Source organism: Haliaeetus albicilla, chromosome W, assembly GCF_947461875.1.
Source record: "Haliaeetus albicilla chromosome W, bHalAlb1.1, whole genome shotgun sequence".
NCBI lineage: Eukaryota > Metazoa > Chordata > Aves > Accipitriformes > Accipitridae > Haliaeetus > Haliaeetus albicilla.
This window is the reverse complement of record NC_091515.1, coordinates 3,238,080-3,259,881: the sequence shown is the minus strand read 5'-3', so window position 1 is coordinate 3,259,881 and position 21,802 is coordinate 3,238,080. Positions and strand designations below refer to the sequence as shown.

Sequence of the window (21,802 nt, the reverse complement as noted above, 5' to 3'; positions counted from 1 at the left end):
AGATTTTCATAGCTGGCTTCATACTACCAGAAAGACGGATTCTATGGTCAGCTACTCTGGCATATATTGTAAAAAAACATTACTTCCACAAAGAGGGGGGGGCAAGTAGTTATTTTAAAAAAAAAAAAAAAAAAAAAAAAAAAATCAAAAATCAGTGGAGTTATTTTAGAGTGGTTGAATTCAGTTGCCTTACTTTAAATTTGCTAACAATCAGTCCCACAGACTTCAGCAAAACCATAATTAATAAAAGACAGAGAAAGTCGCTTCCTGACAGCAGTCATCTTTGAAGAACATGGTTTTATCTGCTTTTATTTAGAGGCATCACAATCTAAGAGGTTTCAAAGTGGCAGTGACTGCTGTTAAAATATCTCAACATGGCAAGAGAAAGTATTCTGCACACAAACTGTAACTATAAACACACCCATACCGTGACACCTACCCTTATCATAATAAGACCCAAACCATAGCAGACAACTACCCCCTCTAAAAGAGGGGTAGGAAAAAAAAAAAAAAGGGGGAGCAGCTTTCCTGACAGTTTTTTTCCTCTAAGTAAAGCTTTTTTCCTTGCCATCGAATACAAAACAGAAGAATCAGCCCATTCAGTAAATTCATACTGTGGGAATGCTGACTTTAATGGACTAGTTGGAGGAAAGACGTCAAAGAATAAAAAGCTGCATATAATTTATTGTACCAATTTAAAAAATGTACCACATTAAGGCAACATAAAAGTTGCTCATTTTTATGTCTTTCCATTAAAGGCTCATGCACACTATTCTTGAACCAGCCACTCATTAAAAACTCTGGGGAAGGAACAAAGCAGAACAGTAAATATTAAGCACATGATTTTCAGCAAGTTCTGTGTTAGTTAACTCTGCTTTAAGTTTTCCATCAGGAAAGAATCGTAACTAATACCCACCACTAAGGAGGAGGTTGCATTCTTGGTAGCAACTCGTAGGAGAGCCAGACAAACACAAAGGTCTGCCTAAACTGAGAGCTAAGACTCCAAAGTAAACCTTACAGCTCTTGCTCGTAACAATAACTAAAAAAGTCATCCAGAAAAGCCATATTTTTTTTCCAATATCCAAACATTATTCAGATTGATAAGTCAGCCACTTTAAACGTAGGAAGTGGCAGATTTAAGACGTTTTACACAATTTTAATTCAGCTCCCGTGAGTCCATTCTATGCAACAAATAAGGATCTGTGAAGAAAAAAGAGAATATGCAGGAGTGTGAATTTAGACTACCAAGTACTTCCTAATGGCTGAAACTAGAAATTTCTTGGCAGACACTTCTGTAGCCCAAGGGGATTTTATCTGCCTAGCATCCATGACCTGCTTTACGGAAGAGCAGCTTTTCCTTTTACTATCACTTAGGCATACATCACTTATCTCCTACCACTCCTAAATTGTGCAAGGCCCCAGTGGCTTTACCTGCCAAGTACCCAAGACTTGCTCTGGCTGTTACTATCACTCATGCCAGGGAAGTCACAGGCAATGAGCAGGGATTCACCATCAGCTCATTTCTCATTACTGACAGCTGATTCATAATCAGGGTTTGTGAATGCACAGACCAGAATTACTCCCACTTCATATCCCCTCTTAATGCTTGCTTAGCTATTAAGAAAATCAACATTATGACAGGAAGAACAAACAGCCCAGAAAAGCACAATATTACACTCCCAGCAGCCAGCTCTGCTTTGACCACATGCTTTCGCATTCATTTCTGGATAGCACATCAGATTTAAGCAATGCCACCTTTTAGCCCAACAGCCTGCTATGCCCCAAAAATCAATCCCTCATTGTGCCAGAATTGTTCTGTGGTGCCATGCTATCAATCACTCGAGGGAATTAACTTGGCTGAAAAAATAAACACTTTTTTGCCGTGTTGTTTTTCAGACAGATTAGTTCCTGATTAAACCCACAGCAGACCCAAATAAACACTGGAAGGGATAGTGAAAGGGCTTGAGTATCTTGCATCAGTATTGCTGACAGAGACACAGCAACGTTGCAGTCAGTAACACTGGTATTTGGCAAACTTTATTCCCCCCTGCAAACTACCTTGTGTTCTTCACAGAAACAGATGAAAAAGTTAACTGGACTGAAAAAATAAACCCAGTAAAGACATGGCTGAGTAAATAAGCAATGCTAAAGAACTATACACAGAACCACACAAAGAGAGATTAACATGTACAATCAGGTAGGAGTGGGGAGAGAAAGCAAAAGAGACAACCGGGAAGATGAGAAATTGATGAATGGAGAAAGAGATCAACCAAACTGAAATGAGAACAGGAGAAAAGCAAAACAATGACAAAGAAAGAAATGAACACAAAGTGCTGAGAAAAGCAAAGCATAAGAAAATGAAGACAAAGAGAAAAGTAAACAAAGCAATACCATTAAAAAAAATCAGATATGGTATCACACCTTCATCTTTCTCAGATTAGGAAGCCAGTAATTCACCAACTCTGAAGCCAAGGCCCTGAGCTTCTCATTTGGGGGATTAAAAGACTGTTGTTCCTCAGAAGATCCAACTCTGTTTGGCAGCCTAAAAGATCTCCCTTTGGCAGCTACGATCAGCAGTACCTGGACTAATCTGGAACAGCTTCTGTAAAGCAAAGCACTATTCACATAATCATCACTAGAGAGAAAGCATGCACAGAAAAGTTTTAAGAACCCCACAAACTTTACTTACACATACAGATTCAAATTTCCCTCAAAAGTATCAAAAGTACCCTTTGCCTTCCTTGCAGATACTGGTTCCTTGCTATGGGCAAGGTTTCATGACAACAAGGTGAATGTCAGGCATCTGTCGCTGAAAGGAGGCAATCTACCCCAGCCCCACCACCTCCTGTGTGTTGCTGGTTTTTGGTTGGGGTTTTTTTGTTGTTGGTTGGATGGGTGGGTGCTTTTCCTACTACCATGCATTTTCCTACTACCTTCTCCTTTTATGTTTTTCTCCTCCTCCTTCCCTATAGTACTGCTGTATGTAGAACAGAAGTATGTCCAAAGCAGCACCCAGAGAATACAACCCTCTTCTCCCTGGGGATCACATCAGTCCCATCTTTGCAAAAATCTGAGGAAGTAGGACAGTTCTTTTACTCTAGAGTACCATCAATTACCTCCACGAAAAACAACACACACCCCATTTATATGGCTCCCAATAACACTTGCAAACAGTCATTAATTTTGCAACAGACAACTGGAAAAAAGAATAATTTGAAAAGACAAGAAAACTTTAAAATTCTGTCCTGTTTGACAGGTGAAAACTGGCTCCTTTCCACAACAGTCAGAAACTAGCATCTTGCTCCTGTCAAAAGTATTACCCACATTCAAGCCTCATTAAAACAAAACAGAGTTAACTTGATATTTCGCAAGCTTTCAATCTCAGAAATGAACATTGACCTCTATTGTTCTGTTCCTGCAGGCAAGGTTATCTGATTTAGACAATGGCTGAGGGTGCTGTGCAGCCAACATCATCTGACATCATTTGTCAAATGGTTTTCAGGTAGATGCAACTTAATGGGAAATTTCTGTTTCCTTCCAATTATTAAGCTGCACAAAAGATGCCGCTAAAAATATTTCTCTTCTAGCTGCCAGGCAAGAGCACCATCTGGTGTTCAGCTAATTAAACTTTCAACCTGCTTTTGGATCAGTTTTTTTGTTTGCTTGTTTTTTTAATTATGTTTCTTATTTGGGTTTTTTTGTTTGGTTGGTGTTTTTGTTTTGGTTTGTTTTTTTAAGCAAACTTACTCTGCACTGGATCTGACTCCATGAAATAGGCACAAAAAAGCTGCAAAGCAAATTATGAAAAACTTTACTTTGGTGAGGGAGGGAGGAGCAGTAGAACAACTGAAAGAGATTGCTGTGGTTTTATATATAACTATTTCCCACTTAAAAAAAAACAAACAAAACAAACAATGCAGTATTATATGACAACTTAGAATATTGTCCATCTTGTTAGTCATGGGTAGACTGTAAACAATTCTTGCACCTTCAGGGATCTTAGAGAAAACATGCCTGCTCCCTCACCTACTGCCAATTACGTACCACTCTTTACAAGATTTACAACCCTTCACAACACTGTACCTTCTTGCTACGCTCTAGCTATTCTCTCCATGCAGAAGCCAAAATCCTTCCTCCTCCTCACTCTTTACAAAAATAATGCCTAGAAAATGTCTCCCAGCTCTCTACCTTAAACATTTTCCCTCCAGTCGTCTGAACTTTCACTTACTCACAGGCACTCTAGTATGAGACAGATTATGTACCAGATCTCCTCCTAATTGTTATGAAAATAAACATGTCTCTTTGCCTTTCAGAATCTACTGTGCACAAGACACAGCAGAGAGGTAAATCATGTAACAAGTAAACTATATCTCACTAGAAATTGTATTCCATTCTTCATTCAATCACTAATTTATATTCAAGGTTCCACAGCTCAGAGTAGTCATAAATCTGAACTATTTTTTCACCTTCTGAAAAAAAAAAACCAAAAAAACAACCCTTTGACTACCATTCATTTTGAGAGGAGCTCTGTTTTAACAAACAAAAAAAAAAATTGAAAGATGACAATAAAATTAATTGGCCAGAACAGCTCTCAAACACATTTCCAATTTAATAAAGATTAGAAGTGTTCCCAATTTTAGCAGTAACACATTGTGGCCTATTTAAACCTGTTACACAAGTGTTTAGACGTAGTCTGTTACGACCCTTTATGAAAAAGCTAGGTCCTTTGCAAGGAAACACTGCTGATAATAAAGGGGGTAAATAACACATTCACCTGACAAAAAAGTATCGGGTCACACTGTAAACTGTATAAACAGTTTAAGTAACACTTGAAAGTATTAAGTAATACCCGATTGTTCTTGTAAGACTGATAATCCACACACCAGCCAATGAATTTAGCAATGGACTTGGGTTAGCAGAAGTCACAAGGACTTATGTTCTGTACTTCTGGAGAAGTGCTACGGATCCTCTCAAAAATATTAATTCTGTTTATGTCTACACCTCTTGCTAGGGTGAAAAGACATGCAAAACTTGAATTTTAGATATTTAGAAAATATTTTTATGGAGACATCGTGCCAAGCCCCTTTTTAAAACGTAAAAAGGGGGGGGGCGGAAAGCACCAGACTAAGAAACAGAACTGCTAATATACAATTAAGTCATGGAAGATGTACAATTCACTGTAAGTTGAGAGGAAACATCACACGTTGGAGTCTTCAGCAACTCCAGAGACACCAGAGGCTTTCTCAAAGAAAAAAAAAAAAGCACCCCAAAACAACCACCAAAAAAACAACCAAATGAAAAAAAGAAAAGCTCCCTCCCAACACTACAGACCCTCCTTCTGATCTTTCCCAGCTACCAGGAGAATGAATAGCAATTACACCTATTATGAAGAAGAAAGGAACCCAAAGGAATGGAAGAGGTGGTGGAAAGAGCTTCCAAAATTAGAAACAACAGTCCATTTTACAGAGGCATTTATTCCTCTGCTACCTAAAACAGGAATAATTAATGTAACCACTCATTTTGCTTTCAGACTTGTCACTTCCATAAACATATTGGTCAAAGTTTAGTTCCCTCTTACCTGTTTGTTGGAGTGGTAAAGCTAAAAGACAGCAGCTGATTCCAGAACGGATCATTCTCGGAGATGGGCTCTGCTCCCGATAATTTTTTTAAGTACTCATTTTCTGGAAGCTCACTGATGCTGCTGCTATTTGCTCCCATCTTCTTTATTTGGCAAATCCCTTTCTAAATTTTCATTTCTTCAAGGAAGGAAAAAAAAAAAAAAAAACAAGAAGAGAGAAACATTTAAAGTTTTTTGTACAAATAAGGAATATACAGACCCTAAATTAGCTATCGGTAAAGCTTTAGTTCACTACTTTGAGCAATTACTGAAATGTAGAAAACAGGCGCATAGGAAGATATTAAAAAAAAAAAAATCTTTCTTCCAACAAACTTAAGACAATAACATCTTCATCGAAGGAAGTTAAAATTACTGTGCTATATACCTCAGTCATCATCTCACTTGGATTTTCATAAGTTACACTCGGCAAGAACACAGTGTCACAGTTGGATCAATATCAAGGCTGCTACCAGTGGGGAAAACTGCAAGGAACTCACAGTTTAAACAGAGGTGTCAAACTGACAAGCTATTCAGAGATATATTTTCCAACTGAATATGCATAGATAGAAAATTACTCCTATTGTCAAGAAAGTGAGTCCATCGTGCAGCTAATTCCTGCGTGCCATCAATGATCTACGCCTTGAAAGCTCCCACCTTGGAAGAGTAAGCACAGGTGTTATCATACTGCACAGTTACCCTGAATCAAATGACGAAAGGTACTACTGACCATACATGAACCTCCTGATCTTTGTAAAATAATGGGTTGGTTCCAATCAACTGCTTCAAGGGGGGAAAAGCTAAAAAATTAACACATCAGAAACACAACCGCTTTTTGAAGCAACACCACAGAAGTTGGTAGAGATGCACTCCAAAACCTCTTTTCATGACTAGCCATGTTGTACTTGATCTGTGCATAGAATGAGATTTCAATTCCCCATGCTGGTTATCAGCACTTCTCACCTTTATAAACAATTTAAAGGAAAATCCACCATGATGCTATTAACTACTTGCTAGGGATGCTCCTAAGCATCTTACGTCTTTCCAGGACATCAGCTTCAATACTCTTCCATCTTTTGAGAAGAAATAACTGTGACTAATAGCTTTAAAAGTTTATATTTAAAAAAACATGCCCACTAAGATAAAAGCGCTGTGCAATGTATTACTGCGTAACCTAAATACTCAATCCTGAGCTGGCATAAGACATAAGAACAGGGACAGCTATACTAGAAGATGTAAGCTACTATCCAGCAGCAACTCTTCCCTTGGTCTCAACAAAGATACAGGATCTGTTTCAAGAATCACTCCAGTACCAATTCTCTTAGACTCATCATCTTTGCAGAAGCAGGTACTTCCAGAAAAGACCATTCTAGTAGCAGTTAATATTAATAAAGAACAGTATGAAAATGAGGAAAACTTACTAAAAAGAAACCAAGAGATTCAACGAAAAGCTGCAATCTGAAGAACTTATATTTGAGATTTAGAGCGAATGCACAGTAACCAAATATTTCATAAACAACAAAATGCCGGCACAGATGGAGAGTAGAATATAGGATACTATTAAGTAATAAAGACATCTTTAAAAGTTGATATATCCTACAAAAATGAGGAAAATGTTCATTATTTTCTAAATTTTGTTTGCAGGGGACACTACAGGCTGGGAAAATACCAGTCCACACTCCCTCCCTCCATTCTAGTACTCCATCCTCCACCATCAGTATTAGCTGGTGTAGGAGACAGAATACAGCGAGATGAAACTTTACACTGACTCAGTACATCTGCTCTTATAACAACTCCACCGCTGTAACGCTGCCATCATGCACCCAGGGAGCTCTATTTTTATGAGGCAGTTTGGTTTCTACCACCTCCCTTGACATCTGACCAAAGGGGAGGGAGATATAAAAACCTTATAACCTCAAGTATGTCTCATTTAGCAAAAAGCTCTGAAGACACTGTCTGCACCATTTGCAGAAGGCATTTTTGTCATGGGGTACCTGCAGGAAGAGAAATTTAAAAGTGGCCTAGGAGCAAAAGAGGAAGTTTGTGCCAGGGAATTCTGTGGAGAAGCATTAAAGGATTATAAAATGTAATTCATTTAAGAGGGCTTCCAGAACTTTGGTGGAATGTTTACTCACAGAACAGAACGAATGCATCTTACTTGAATACAAATTTTGCGGCTTCAAAGAAAAAAGCCCAAGACTCAGTGTACACTACCTTTGAAATAAAGCCAATGAATACTAAAGCTAGAGAATAAAGTAGAAGAGAAACCAGTTTGCATAATATACGAGAATACTGGATCATAGCTTTGAAGGAGAAGAATCAAGGTTCAGCTTGTACATGGACATCTCAGCTCTGCAGCCCAACTACTGCAGAAGCCAAAAACAATGTTCTTGGCCCTGGACCCATGTTTTGGCTCAAGTCCCTTCCTTGCACCTTTAAATGACTTAAAGGTCATACATTTAAACCTTTATTTCTTGGAGTACAGACAGCTTAAGTCCGTGTGTGCCTCAAGTTCCCGTCCTCTGCTCGTGCTTTCCAGCTCACGTAAGGAGCAGCTCATTTGCTCCAAGATGAACACCCAAGGGAGAAGATAAACAAGAGGCAGGTGGAGCCCTGCCTTCAAATTCCTCCACCTTAACCTATAATTCTTGAGTTCCCCATGGCAGCACTCTGACCGTGCCCTAAATCCTTAGCCCATCCTCCCACGGTGAGTAACTCCGCTTTCTTCTCTATTTCACAAGCTATTCTCATAGCTTGCTGCAGCTCTCAAAGCCCCCCAGTTTAACCCATTTCCCCAACAATACAAGAGTGATGTGAACAGGTTGCAAGCTAGACCTTGGAAAGAGTCTGCATACTTTCCAGATTTCCTGCAGTATCCCAGTAGATTAAATTCCATTAAAACAAATCCTCCAAAATAAACAGCGCTTTAAAAGTGAGTTTTAGCAAAATATTTATTGTCTATTTTCAGAGTCAGTGTCAAATACACATTGCCCAAGAACATGCCCAGTTCTGTGGCCAAAGCCATACTCTGAAGCAACAGGTTGAGTTGCTGGCTAGAACCCTTTGCGAGCTCTCCCTGTGTCCTAGCGCCTGGCTGGCTCCTTCCAAACTGCAGAGAACATTTTTCTATTCCACAGCACTTTCTCAAAGTGACAGAAAAATAAGGCACTAGCCAATTATTTTTCTTCCTCTAAATAAAATAAACATCAAGCCATTGAGATCTGTCAGAAAAATCCAGTTGCTAGCTTGAGCTCCAAATACTTGTAGAGCTAGTTAGTAGGTTTGTGGACTTTGCGAGCTTTGCCTTCCACTAATTTGTCAGCCAACAAATCTTAGAGCCATCAAATAAACGTGCAGATTTTTCTCTCTCTGTTATATTCCAGGAAGTTGGGGGGTTTTTTTCGTCGAAGAACATTATATTCACTATACTCCTCTAAAGTCGAAATCTCAGCAAGTTCTACTGATACTTACTGTAGATGACCATACTTAGAAACAACATACAACGGGTGTCACAAAGCTAACTCCTTCCGTCAGGAACTTATGCTATCTCAAAACCTGATGAAGTGCTCTGCGATGACGTTACGATGCAGCCTGAGCACCTTTAGCTCCTACAACCTAAACAGCCGTAGGCCCAGCTTTAAATAAAACAGACATTTCTGAGAAACTCCAGCCATCAGGTTACAAAAGAAACTGGTCTTTCCTTTGGAGTTCATGAATATCCTACAGGACAAATGCCTAAAAATAATTAAAAATTGAAAAAAAAACACCAAAAAACAAAACAAACAAACAAAAAACCCAAACCAAAAAAAAAAACCAACAACATTTACTTTCCTGGCATTTTAACAACAACTTAGATGGTTACATGCTACCCATGACCTCCAACACATTTCCAAGACAGATGCTATTAAATAATACTAAATTAAATTCCAGTCACCACCTTAAATCATTTTCAAAAATGCTATTAAATAGCAGACATGTTTCTTTTAGAAACAGCTGCCTTTAGCTGAAAATATCACTCAAATAAAACATGTAACCACTTAAATTTGCAAGTTGCTTTTGATTAAGAGGCACTACTGTTGTGTCTCTAACACTGTATGCCGGTTAAGGCAGTAGAGGCTCAAGTCTTCAGACAACATAAAAGGTTGGTCAGTATCGGGAACACAACTACCACAGTATTTTTTAAATAGCATCTAATTCTCACTTAACCATGATTCTCCCTAAACCTGACTTTCATAACAGCCCCCACTGCACAGAATTGCTGCTCCAGGGGATCCCAAAGTCACTTCTGAACACAAGGTTAAACAGATTCTGCTTCCTCACATGCTGAAGTGGGATAGCCACAAGAAACACCAAGTAATACGAAGTACACTGACTCCAGAATAGTCAATCCTATCCCCAGCAGTAAATTACCAATGAAATCTAAAAATTTTTTTCTTGAAACACACTAAATAAATGCATGGTTCATTAAAAAAAAAAGTTGTCTTCTCTTGAAAAGCAATTAATCTAATTATTTGCTCAAAAAAATACAGATACAATTTATCAGCAAGTCACTTAGTTTAATACAGTATTATTACATCTACCAACAACAACTCTTTCTTTCTAAATAAGCTGGGAACACCCCCAAAGAATCATAGCCTTGTCTACAATTGCCATGCTTTATTAAACCCAACATCTGTTTAGTCCCAGAACTTGGCTCCACAATGCAGAAGCAGACGCTTCAGAGCAAACACAAAGGAGTTTGTTTTGCACATCAGGACTCATTCCAATCTCAAATAGCTAGGGGTAGATATAAATCCCAAGTTTACTGTCCCTTCTAAGAGACTTTAATTATTAACAACGTTTACAAGAATATCATTTTTCCTCTTCAAGATAAAAGCAATTCAGCAATACATACAGGCCGTGTCTGAGCTCACTTTAAGTGTAACTCAAGCTACAGTATGTGGTACTATTGAACTTGGAAAAAAAAAAAACTTGTCACGGTCTCTAAGCCTTCTGTTTAAATAATTTTAGACAAGTAATTATAGCTCCATTAAGTATTAAATCTCCTACTGGTCTCACAACTTAATTGCCAATGCTGACATTTTGCTAATCCATCCAGCATAGCCAGCTCCCTCTTCCAAAACTATCCTTGCCATGATTGTCTGGCTGAGTCTGCAGACAACCCATGTAATATAGATTATATATACTTTTTTTTTTAAATAAGTACTTTAACGTGCAAGAATTTGAGACAGTCATGCAGACAATTTTAGGATGCCATCTGAGATCTGGTGTCTAGGTTGGGTCTTTTACACAACCATATGAAAATAAATTAAGTGATGCTGTTACACATTTGAAAAGCTAGCAAAATTTCATTCCCATATATAACAGCACTTTGGTTACCATTATAGTTTGCTGCTTTACGAACTAAAACAAATGGACATTGTTTTCCTTTCAAGCAAAGCAACTAATATCACTGTAAAGATGAGAACGTATGAGATGTAATACTGCTTATTCAAGTATTAGCAAAGCTGCTGCACTGAGGTTTTTGGCTGATTCCTATCCGCATCCAAGAACTGTGTGTTTCAGACCATCTTTCACTGTCCTGGTTTCAGCTGGGATATAGTTAACTGTCTTCCCAGTCGCTGGTACAGTGCTATGTTTTGAGTTCAGTATGTGAAGAATGTTGATAACACTGATGTTTTCAGTTGTTGCTCAGTAGTGTTTAGACTAGAGTCAAGGATTTTTCAGCTTCTCATGCCCAGCCAGGGCACAAGAAGTTGGCACAGGACACAACCAGGGCACCTGACCCAAACTGGCCAACGGTGTATTCCATACCATGGGACGTCCCATCTAGTTTAGGAACTGGGAAGTGGGGGCAGGGAATGGCCGCTCGGGGACTGGCTGGGTGTCGGTCGGCGGGTGGTGAGCAATTGCCCTGCGCATCATTTGTACATTCCAATCCTTTTATTACTACTGTTGGCATTTTATTAGTGTTATCATTATTAGTTTCTTCTTTTCTGTTCTATTAAACCGTTCTTATCTCAACCCACGAGTTTTACTTCTTTTTCCCGATTTTCTCCCCGATCCCACTGGATGGGGGGGAGTGAGCGAGCGGCTGCGTGGTGCTTAGTTGCTGGCTGGTGTTAAACCACGACATTCACCCATAAGACATTAAAATGTCCCACAAAATCCTAACATAAAACTTCCCACACAGTTAGGAGACTACCACGATATATATATAATTCTCCACCAACAGAAGACACAGAAGATATATTAACAGTAGGTGTTGTTCAGCTCCAATATTTGTATTTTACTGTCCACACAACATATTTGAATTGTCTACTTATGCACATTACAATAGTATTTATACCTAAGGATCAAATGCTTTGTGGACTAAGTAAAATACACAACACATACCTACAAGACTTATGAACAGATATCACATCCACAGATAAAGAACGGTCTAAAAAAAATGAAGTTACACCTTGCAGATATATATTCACGTGCAGGATCAGAGTTAATGGTCTAAAGCACGCCCAAGTTAGCGGTCTAAGGGAGCTGCCCAGCCCTCAAGTTTGTTCATGGGAAATACTTGTTTAATGTGTTTCATCCTGCTTTATTAGAGCAGGGAAAGCTGCAGTAAACCAGAAGCCCTGCTTCTTTTGCTATCTTTATTAAGATCCTGAAATTTCTGCACCCAGCAAATCAGCTTTTGCAACTCACTAGCCTATTTCTGTCACAGTCTCAATGCTCTGTCCTAGCTTATTCCCCAATACGAGATTTCATTCCTATTAAAATATTCCAATCTTCCATGCAACACACAAAATATCTCATCTCTAGGCCCACTGAAAGGGAGGTAGCCAAACCAAAGACAGGAGATCAAATAGGTCCCAGCTGATCTGATCAAGTGCTTGCATGTACTACTTTAATCCTTGCCTCTCTGCACCTTGGCTTCGCTAAGCCTGTACCACGTTTCATCACATTCCAAAGACTGCAAAATCTTCATGACATAAGAGATGTTATTTCTGTCTATCAGTAAACAACCACGTAGCACTTTGGGACACAAAAGAAATGTTCTAAATAAAAACGTACACCTAAAGAAACAATGTCACCTGGTTCCCCAGGGCATCTAAAAATCACAATCTCTGTACGGATTAACTTTCATTGCTACTAGAAATACCTATGGTGTCTACACAGAACAATTTTCCAAGAGGAAAGTGAATTGGATACCCCACATACCCAAAGGTACCAGAAAAGGACTAACACATCTTAACTGTAGAAATGAACACGGATGCTGTAAAAATAAAAAAGATTTGATTTCAGGAGCTAAACCACAGTTTCTCTTATCTACGTATCCTCTAGTTGCTTTCTGCCCCCTTCCAGAAGAGATGTCAACAAACAGTAAGTAGTCCTTGTAATACAAACCATAGTTAAGTTAGCCCTTTGAAGCATACACTTACATATCTGAAAAGCAAAGTGGCAAAGCTCCCTTAATAAGGATGGCTTTGCAGCTTTCCTGGCATATTAAATGTTCATTCAAATGCACTGCTTGGGGAATTGTTTTGGGGAAGTTTTGGTGCTGTTAGTGAGGCTGAAAAAACACCAAGAAATGTGACATGATACTTCTTCAAAGATAAAAAGCAGTTATTCAGATATTTCACTCATACCAAGAGATCATTCGTTAGACTTCACGTATACTCCAAAGTGAGGTACAAAAGCGTAAGAATTTTGGGTTTACCAATTAAATTAGTAAAATTTTGCTAAACAAAGCTAATGATGCAGAAATATACAGCAATAAGAATTCATGCCTGTAAAAGGAAATCTTTGGGAAAAAATAAAAATCTTTACGATCCTCAGAATTTAGGAATTTTGGCATTTTTAATCATAGAAAAGCACTGAAATAATCTTTGGTTTGTTTTAAAGCATGTTAACAAGTCAACATATTTCAGCTATAACTTCATGCCTGGCAATCATCAAATGCAATCAAGCCACTACAAAGAATTCACCTTCTCTGATACACCAGTCACTTACAACCAAGCTGCAGGGGAGATTTCAGAACAGAATAAATGCATCCTTCATGACTACAAATTAAAAATGTTTCCTACTGTTTTTAAGTTAATGAGTTAGGCAGGAAAGACTGTTTCTGCTCATTTTACTTTTCACTGTACAGATTTGTACTTTTCCTCCCCTTTTCTACTGTGTATATGGCAACCACTCCTTTCTCCAATTCCCTTTACCCACGCCTCTTACTTTTCCACACTGAAAGTGTTCAGACACATACAAGCACCAAAACAAACCAGGGAAAAAAAAAAGGTTTTGTGCAAAGTAGGGGGGAGACAGGCAAGCTGGTTTTGTGAAAGATACAATATATGAGCTCTTTTAGAGAACCTGACTGCCCATAAAGGGGTCTATCTTTGCAACCTGGGGGCAAATACCACCTTTCATAGCTTTCCAGATATCAGTCAAATTCTCTAGTTCTCCTCCACCCACTATTTTTCAGACCCTACCAAGTTTGATGGCTACTGTCCAGGGTCATGAAAGTCTCCACTATATCTACAATCCTTTAATGTATTTTTGCAGCAGCACAGCACACTAACCATTTGCCAGGTACCAAAATATGTCTCCTTAAAGCTCAATACCTTACGACAGATGTACTTTTGGAGAGCAGTAAGAAACGCAGCACAATTATGAAGTGGTCCACGCAGGGATTAAGTACAAGAAAAATAAAGAAAACTCCATCTTAAGGTCTTTAGGTAGCTCTCAACATAATTTATCTGACTTGTCCACTACTTGCTCTGCTGGATGAACAAACACAGCATCTTTTTTGGTCGTCCTGGCCAGTAACTTGTTCTAGGGCCTTCCTCTTCCGTAGTAAAAGCCTGAACAAAGCAGCACTGCAGTGACATTAGTATGGTCCTTACAGGTTCCACTGAAGCCTAAAGAGTCTTGCACGCAGCAGAAGTGATTAATCTTGATAGATTTACTGCAGGCAAAGTAGGCCCTCATAGGGAAGGCAAAGAACAGCTAAAAAAAACTAGCAAGGATACTGTGTTTTCTGCTCCAGTTCCTTTTCCACATGCATTTTATGTGGGAGTCAGTCATCAATAAAAGCCTAATTCTGAAGAGCACAATCTGCTTACTTCGTGTCCCACCTACAGGACAGTTGTTCTGCTCACAACTGAAGAAGGGATTTTTCAAGACCTTCTTGGTTAGGGAGCGTATTTCAAGCAGAAGAAATCAGATGTGAGCGAGCCTGGACAGTGTGGTTGTTCACCAAACTGCTCAACAAGACATGCTGTAAATCACCTTTGTCTTTGCCAGTTCACCCTACGGTAATCCTACAGTTTGCTGATTTTTAGTTAGTGTTCTGAATAGGAGGTGAGAGAAAGATGAAAACCTAAATTCTATAAATGACACTGAGATCTATGGCTTATGTGTATTTTCTCAGTGCCATCTCAGGAACCTAACACACATTTTCTTTCATTCTTTATAATAACATATAATCACTAACCAACAGGTTACTGTTGTGGTGAACAAATCTACTAATTTTGATCACAAAGGAGATGCCTGTTTATGAATCTCAAAATAGCTTATTTCAGATGAACCACTAGTCACCTTCACTGGTCACCTTCAAAGCCTTGTCCTGAACTGGAACTACTGACTCATGGCGGGGGGGGGGGGGGGGGGCAGACCTTGCTTAAACTGCCTTCCTCTGAAGTTATACAAGATCCAAAAAAGCTTGACATAAAAATGCCATTCCTTCTTACTCTTCCAACCGTTTGCCTCAGAACAAACACGTCTGATACACAGTGCTCTAAAGAATATGAAAATATTACATTATGGCACCGGACACCAATAAGCAAATATATGCTTGTGATAAATGATAATCTTGTTTTGAAGACCTAAATCTCAAAACTACCATATTTCCATCCACCACGTATCGGCCCTTACATTAGCACATACCAATTAAGCAGGGTAAGAAACCCATTAAGTGTCAAGACTAATTTATATTAAGCTTATTTGTCCTCCCTCCCCTCAGTCCCAATGTTTCATCTAAGGCAAGACAGCAGGTACGTATTAAACCTCTTGAAGGAGCTTTTGCTGACAGGATGTGAATCCCACAGACACCTTTCTGTTAAGAAGTTGATGTCACTTCAGATAGCTTTCATTTCACTTTTACAGGTAAATAAGCATTTATAGCATTTAAGCACTTCTTTGTCTAGTTTACACACATGCAACAAAACTGTCTCTAGTTCATTACTATCAGTTCCACGAGACCCATTAGGGACTCCTTAATTCCGTCCATTTTTAATGCTGCTAATTACACTCCCACACTAAAACATGATACTTGTGGCCAAATCTCCCTGAAGGTTCAAAACCCTCTAAAATTTGTCATGAATTAACAAAATTTAAAGCTACAAAAACTATAAAGATAATTTTTCTGACCTCCTACGTAATTCCAGTCATAACATTTTATTAAACAATTACTGCACCAAGCCTACCAATTTGAGAGTAGAATGACAGCATCAGTTTTAGAAATACATCCTATCGTAGAGGAAAGAGAGGTAGTGTGGGGGCAATTAAAAAAAAAAAAATTACCTCTATCCTTACTCTTATATTATTAGGTCCCAAGTAGGAGTCAGAACTCGAACACAGTGAGTGTGTTTTCTGGAATACATGCAGAAATAATTTCTTTAATCTGATTAGCAAAACACCATTAGAAGGGAGGAAGGCTGTGCACCTTATATTTCTGTGTAAAAGGCTCAACTTTTCTCCACCTGTTAAATAACTACTAGAGGTATATAACATATTTTTCAAAATTTTCAAGAAGTGAAAATTCAAACACTAATTCTGCTCTTTGCAGTGGGCAGATATTTATTTAAAGGTTTTGTTTGCCCTCAGCAGTAAGACTCCTACTGCTTGAAGGACAGCTGTACTAGAACTATAAAACAAGAAGAACAAATTGAACTTTAAACAAGAATATCAATGGAATATGGAGCTTAAAAAAAAAAAAGACTAATCAAGAATATGCACAACCCATACTGAGACCTGACTTCACAGCTCAAGAATATACTGCATATCAGTACCAATATTACTGGTTTGACCCCATCTTCTTCCAGTGGCCGAAAAGATACTTTTATTACCACAAATACAGCAATGGTTTTCCAAAGCACAATTTTACACAAACTACCTGATAATCTATGGTGGATTACAGTGTTAGAATTTTTGTTTGATATGAAAATGGTTCATGATTATTCATTAATTTGTCCCTCTTTTTTTTAAAATATACTTCGTATACCTACCTAAAAATCAATTTATAGTCATTCATTCAGCTACTACCATAATTAAAATGGGCAGCTGGGTTCAATATGACACAAGTCATGCTAAACCTAGCACAGTTTAATAATCTAAGTAGCTACTAGCTTGGTACAGTTATGCCTTTATAGAAGGGATGTTAAGATTACAGTTACGCATATTTAAGATTTTTCCCTATTTCACTCTCAGACACAAATTAAACTTGTCTAATGGCCAAAGTGATGTTTCAAAAAGTAAACTTCAACTACCTTTTAAGCTTCAGAAAGATGCTTCAATGTCCATTAAAAGGTCTGCATTTTTTTAAATATTGGTACATTTTGCTGTATTTCAAAGGTTATACAATTACTTTGGCATCTGCACTCTTCCCACAATTGGACATTATGCGTATTTTTACAACAGAGCTATTTGTCCCTGCTTTAAATGTTTCCCACAGCTAGAAATCTATCTACAGCATAAAAAATGTTCATTGTACAGAAGGCCAAATCTGGTTTGTACGTACACCTAATTTTATATTATACTACACATGATGATTTATATCGTCTATCTCCAGGGTCTACTGCAAATGACATTACACTTGCCAAAGTGTGCAATTACTATAAGGTGCAATAGGCTTCCCACTCTAGAGAATAGGCTTTGAAGAAATATCATTATCATTTTTAACCATCCACTTTGACAAGAGTTCATCAGCCACCAGACATGATTTCTTACTTTTAATATCTTCTGTCAGTCATCAGCATGTTAAAAACATCCCAGAATCTTCCTATTCACCTGACAAAATCACTGGAAGCACCAGAGCCATCTAAGTTTAGCATTAATTTGCTATAAATACTTTTCTACTGAATTTATCACAACATATTAGGCACTAGAAGCTGTGCTAGTAAAACATCAGCACAGGACTGGAAGAAAAGGAGCTAGTGGTTGCTTCAGCCAGGTGAGAGTGCTGAGCAGGGTCCAACATCTCCAGGGCCATCCACAGGCTTCTCCTAATGCAGCAGAAACGTGAAAAGAGAAAACAGCCCAGGGAGCGAGCAGAATGAGGCCTGCCTGAGCTCTGGGCAATCTAAGGAGCAATGACAATTTTTAAGTCACCCCAACTGGAGCAACTTCAACAGTTTTTACTTGGGAATTGACAAAACGGGGGATTACACAACCCAGCGGCCTGCATTAGGAAACTGGACCCAACCACCCGGGAGCTTCTTTCCACTCCCCTGCACTCAAAAAGTGCTCAGTGCAGGAAATATTAACAATCTACTTACTTCGACAAATACATCAAATGATTGTAACTGCAGCCCAGCATGTTATCCCTCAGTACATGCAATGAAAGAAATCAGATTACAGACTCACAAACTCACTACAGTCAGCACAAAAGATTAAAAAAAAAAAAGATAAACAATGCTTTGCATGAAAGCACACAAGACAAAACCTGACATCAATTAAAGTCAGATAGAAATTCTCTTCTAAATCAAAATATTTCCCGCCCTTGCTAAGTACTATCCTTCAGAAGTATGAAAACAAACTGGCAAGAGCGACCAGGAAGCAGAGTGGGACTGAGCAAACCCATTATACTGCAAAAGCAGTCACCGACCACCACAAAAACCCTCCGGTTCACAAAAGCAGAACAGAAAATTTGCCGGTTTATAGTCTTTTCATTAAAAATAAGTGTCGTTAAGGGCACAGAACAAGAAATACAGGTTATGAGCCTCTCTTATTCTGGCTTTGACCGCGTAGGAAGGGACAGCAGGCACAACTCCGTGTCCCTGGGGACCCTGACGGGGAGCACCTGGACGGGGACCGCGGCCCGCCCTGCTCCCCGGACCGGGCGGGGCCACAACGGGTGCCGGTGCCCCGGGAGCGGCCCCGGGAACTCTCCGCAGCGACGGTGCTGAGAGAGTCACGGCACAAACGCGTCCCTCTATCGCGATACGGGGCCGAGCAACGACGGACGTCGGGACAAGGGGACAACCGGGTCGTTTAGGGGCGTGCGGCAGCTCCCCGCTCTCCCGCCCTCTTCGGGAGCCAGCACTGAAGGCGAACGGCGCAGACCCGCTGGGGTCCCACCGGCCGCTGCCCGAACCCCTCGGCCGCCCCGCCAACCTCCCCCACAGCGGCGGGGCTGGCCCGCAGGTACCGCCGAGGCCCCGCTTACCCCGTCAGCGGCGCCCGCCCGCTCGCACCGCAACGCTGGAAGGCAGGAGGCGGCCGGTACCGCGGGCCCCGGCAGTTGGCGGGGCCGCCCGTCCCGTCCCGTCCCGTCCCGTCCCGTCCCGCTCCGCTCCGCTCCCCTCACCTCCACAGCCGCCACAGCCGCCGGTTGCCCTCACCCACCCGCGCGCCGCGGGGGCGCTGCCCAACGGCCCCCACCCGGCGCATGCGCGCACCCGCCGCTACCGCCCGCCTCCAGCCTTCCACGTCGCCAACGCGCCCCCGCCACGCATGCGCAAAGGCCGGGGAGGGTTAAAAGGCGGGAAGACGCCGCGGAGCATGCCGGGAAGTGTAGTCCGGTGAGGGGAGGTCAACGGGCTTGTCGTCATCCTCCGGGTGAGGGTTTTCTACGGCAAGAGGCTTCTCTCGATAAGCCGCCGGGTGGTCGGGGACACGGGCTGACTGCCAGGGGCTCCTCTCCTCTGCGGCCCGCCTTTTCAGTCAGTGGGATGTGAGGTAACTCGAGAAAGGGGGACTGGAGGGAGGGAGGGAGGATTTACCGGGCACAGGCCCTGCCGTCGCTTTGCTTTAAATCATTGCTTGTGCCTCTGGTAACCTCCATCCATGAGGAGTTTTTTGTGCCAACAGTAGCTGGTTCTGTAAGTACCCAATGGTTCCTTCAAAAGGGAAACCCTTCCCAAGCATCTGACACTGTCACGCACAACATCCTTGTCTCTCAGTTGGAAAGACATGGATTTGACAGATGGACCACTCAGTGGATAAGGAATTGGCTGGATGGTCACACCCAAAGAGCTGCGGTCAACGGCTCGATGTCCGAGTTGAGACGGGTGACAAGTGGCATTCCTCAGGGGTCGGTATTGGGACTGACACTGTTTAACATCTTTGTTGGCAACACAGACAGTGGGATTGAGCGCACCCTCAGCAAGTTTGCCAACGACACCAAGCTGTGTGGTGTGGTCAACATGCTGGAGGGAAGGGATGCTGTCCAGAGGGACCTTGACAGGCCCTCGTGAAGTTGGGCAAGGTCAAGTGCAAGGTCCTGCACATGGGTTGGAGCAATCCCAAGCACAAATACAGGCTGGGTGGCAAATGGATTGAGAGCAGCCCAGCAGAGAAGGACTTGGGGTGTTGGTTGACAAGAAGCTCAACATGACCAGGCGATGTGTGTTTGCAGCACACAAAGCCAACCATATCCTGGGCTGCATCACAAGAAGTGTAACCAGCAGGTTGAGGGAGGGGATTCTCCACCTCTGCTCTGCTGTGGTGAGACCCCACCTGCAGTACTGTGTCCAGCTCTGGGGTCCCCAACATCAGAAGGACACGGACCTGTTGGAGCGGGTCTGGAGGACGGCCACGAAGGTGATCAGAGGGCTGGAGCACCTCTCCTATGAGGACAGGCTGAGAGAGTTGGGGTTGTTCAGCCTGGAGAAGAGAAGGCTCCGGGGAGACCTTACAGCAGCCTCCCAGTACCTAAAGGGGGCTACAGGAAAGATGGAGAGAGACCGTATACAAGGGCATGTAGTGATCGGACAAGGGGTAACGGTTTTAAACGGAAAGAGGGTACATTTAGATTAGATACTAGGAAGAAGTTCTTTATCTGTGTGGGTGGTGAGGCACTGGCACAGGTTGCCCAGAGAAACTATGAATGCCTCATCCCTGGCAGTGTTCAAGGGCAGGTTGGATGGGGCTTGGAGCAACCTGGTCTGGTGGAAGATGTCCCTGCCCCTGGCGGGGGGGTGGAACTAGATGATCTTTAGGGTCCCTTCCAACCCAAACCATTCTGTGATTCTATGATTCTATGAATATAACTAGTCCTGAGCATAATCCTGTTATCATGGTGCATGACACTAAATATGCAGCCTGGCTTTTACGCATACCTGTAACCAGGCTGCGCAAGCAAATAGCACATATGCAAACAGCACAAGTGCAAAGGTGGGGTGTAACCACTTCGTATACCTTGCCACGTAAAAGCAAACATCTTGGCATAGGGTTTGGCTTCATGTTCATACAGTGTTTGATCAGACCGCTATGGCAAGAAAAATGGTGCATGGTCAACAGTTAGTGGCTATAAAAGAGGTAGGATTGCATGCACAAAAAAGGAGTTTAAAAACAATCCTCACGCTCAGGTATTGCTATATCTATCTACGTATAAATACATCTATTCAGAACATTTCAAATAATTCATGTTTCAAATACAACAATGAGAGAAAGATAAGCACTACGATCTAAAAACTCTTCTAAAGGAAGAGAATTACTGTAGCAAACATGGTCTTCTAGACCATTTCAGTTGAGCTACTGCAGTCAGGTTCACTGAGAAGCAAAAATAATGACAGTCTGTGAAACCCAGAATATGATTTAGTTCAGCAAGCATGTGCTAACAATCAGAAAACTGCACAAGGAAGGTAATCCCTTCTTTCATGTCTTAGGCAGTTTAATGAAACAGAATTAGTTCTCATTGAAGGCAGATTTAGTTAATCTAAGTGTAAATTAAATTTTTCTTCCTTTACCTGCGGCCTCTGAAAGACTCTTCTTTCATCAGTAATGCTCTGCATTGTACAGAAGTCAAGAAGGAATTGAACCTTAGCAACATGCCCAACAGTTCCAAGAATGCTGGAGCACGATTGCTACATTTGGGTAATAACAGCATATTGTATTACTGTCATTGGATCAGCTTTGTGGGTAGAATTTAACTGTGTTCTACAAACACATCTGAATAAAGATAATTTTGCA

General features: G+C 40.9%; 1 protein-coding gene across 5 annotated transcripts in view; it reads right to left on the bottom strand.

Moving 5' to 3' along the window:
* DYM (dymeclin) overlaps positions 1–19,315 on the bottom strand; it is a 217,518-nt gene extending 198,203 nt beyond the window's left edge. For 2 of the 5 annotated variants that reach the window (XM_069775295.1, XM_069775299.1), the window contains exons 1-2: positions 19,197–19,315; positions 5,579–5,756 (exon numbers count right to left, since the gene is read on the bottom strand). In XM_069775295.1, coding sequence (XP_069631396.1) covers positions 5,579–5,718 — 140 coding nt within the window. In that variant the 5' untranslated portion in view covers positions 5,719–5,756; positions 19,197–19,315. The other 3 variants (XM_069775297.1, XM_069775296.1, XM_069775298.1) reach the window with 3 other exon arrangements.
* Positions 19,316–21,802: the final 2,487 nt, after the last annotated feature.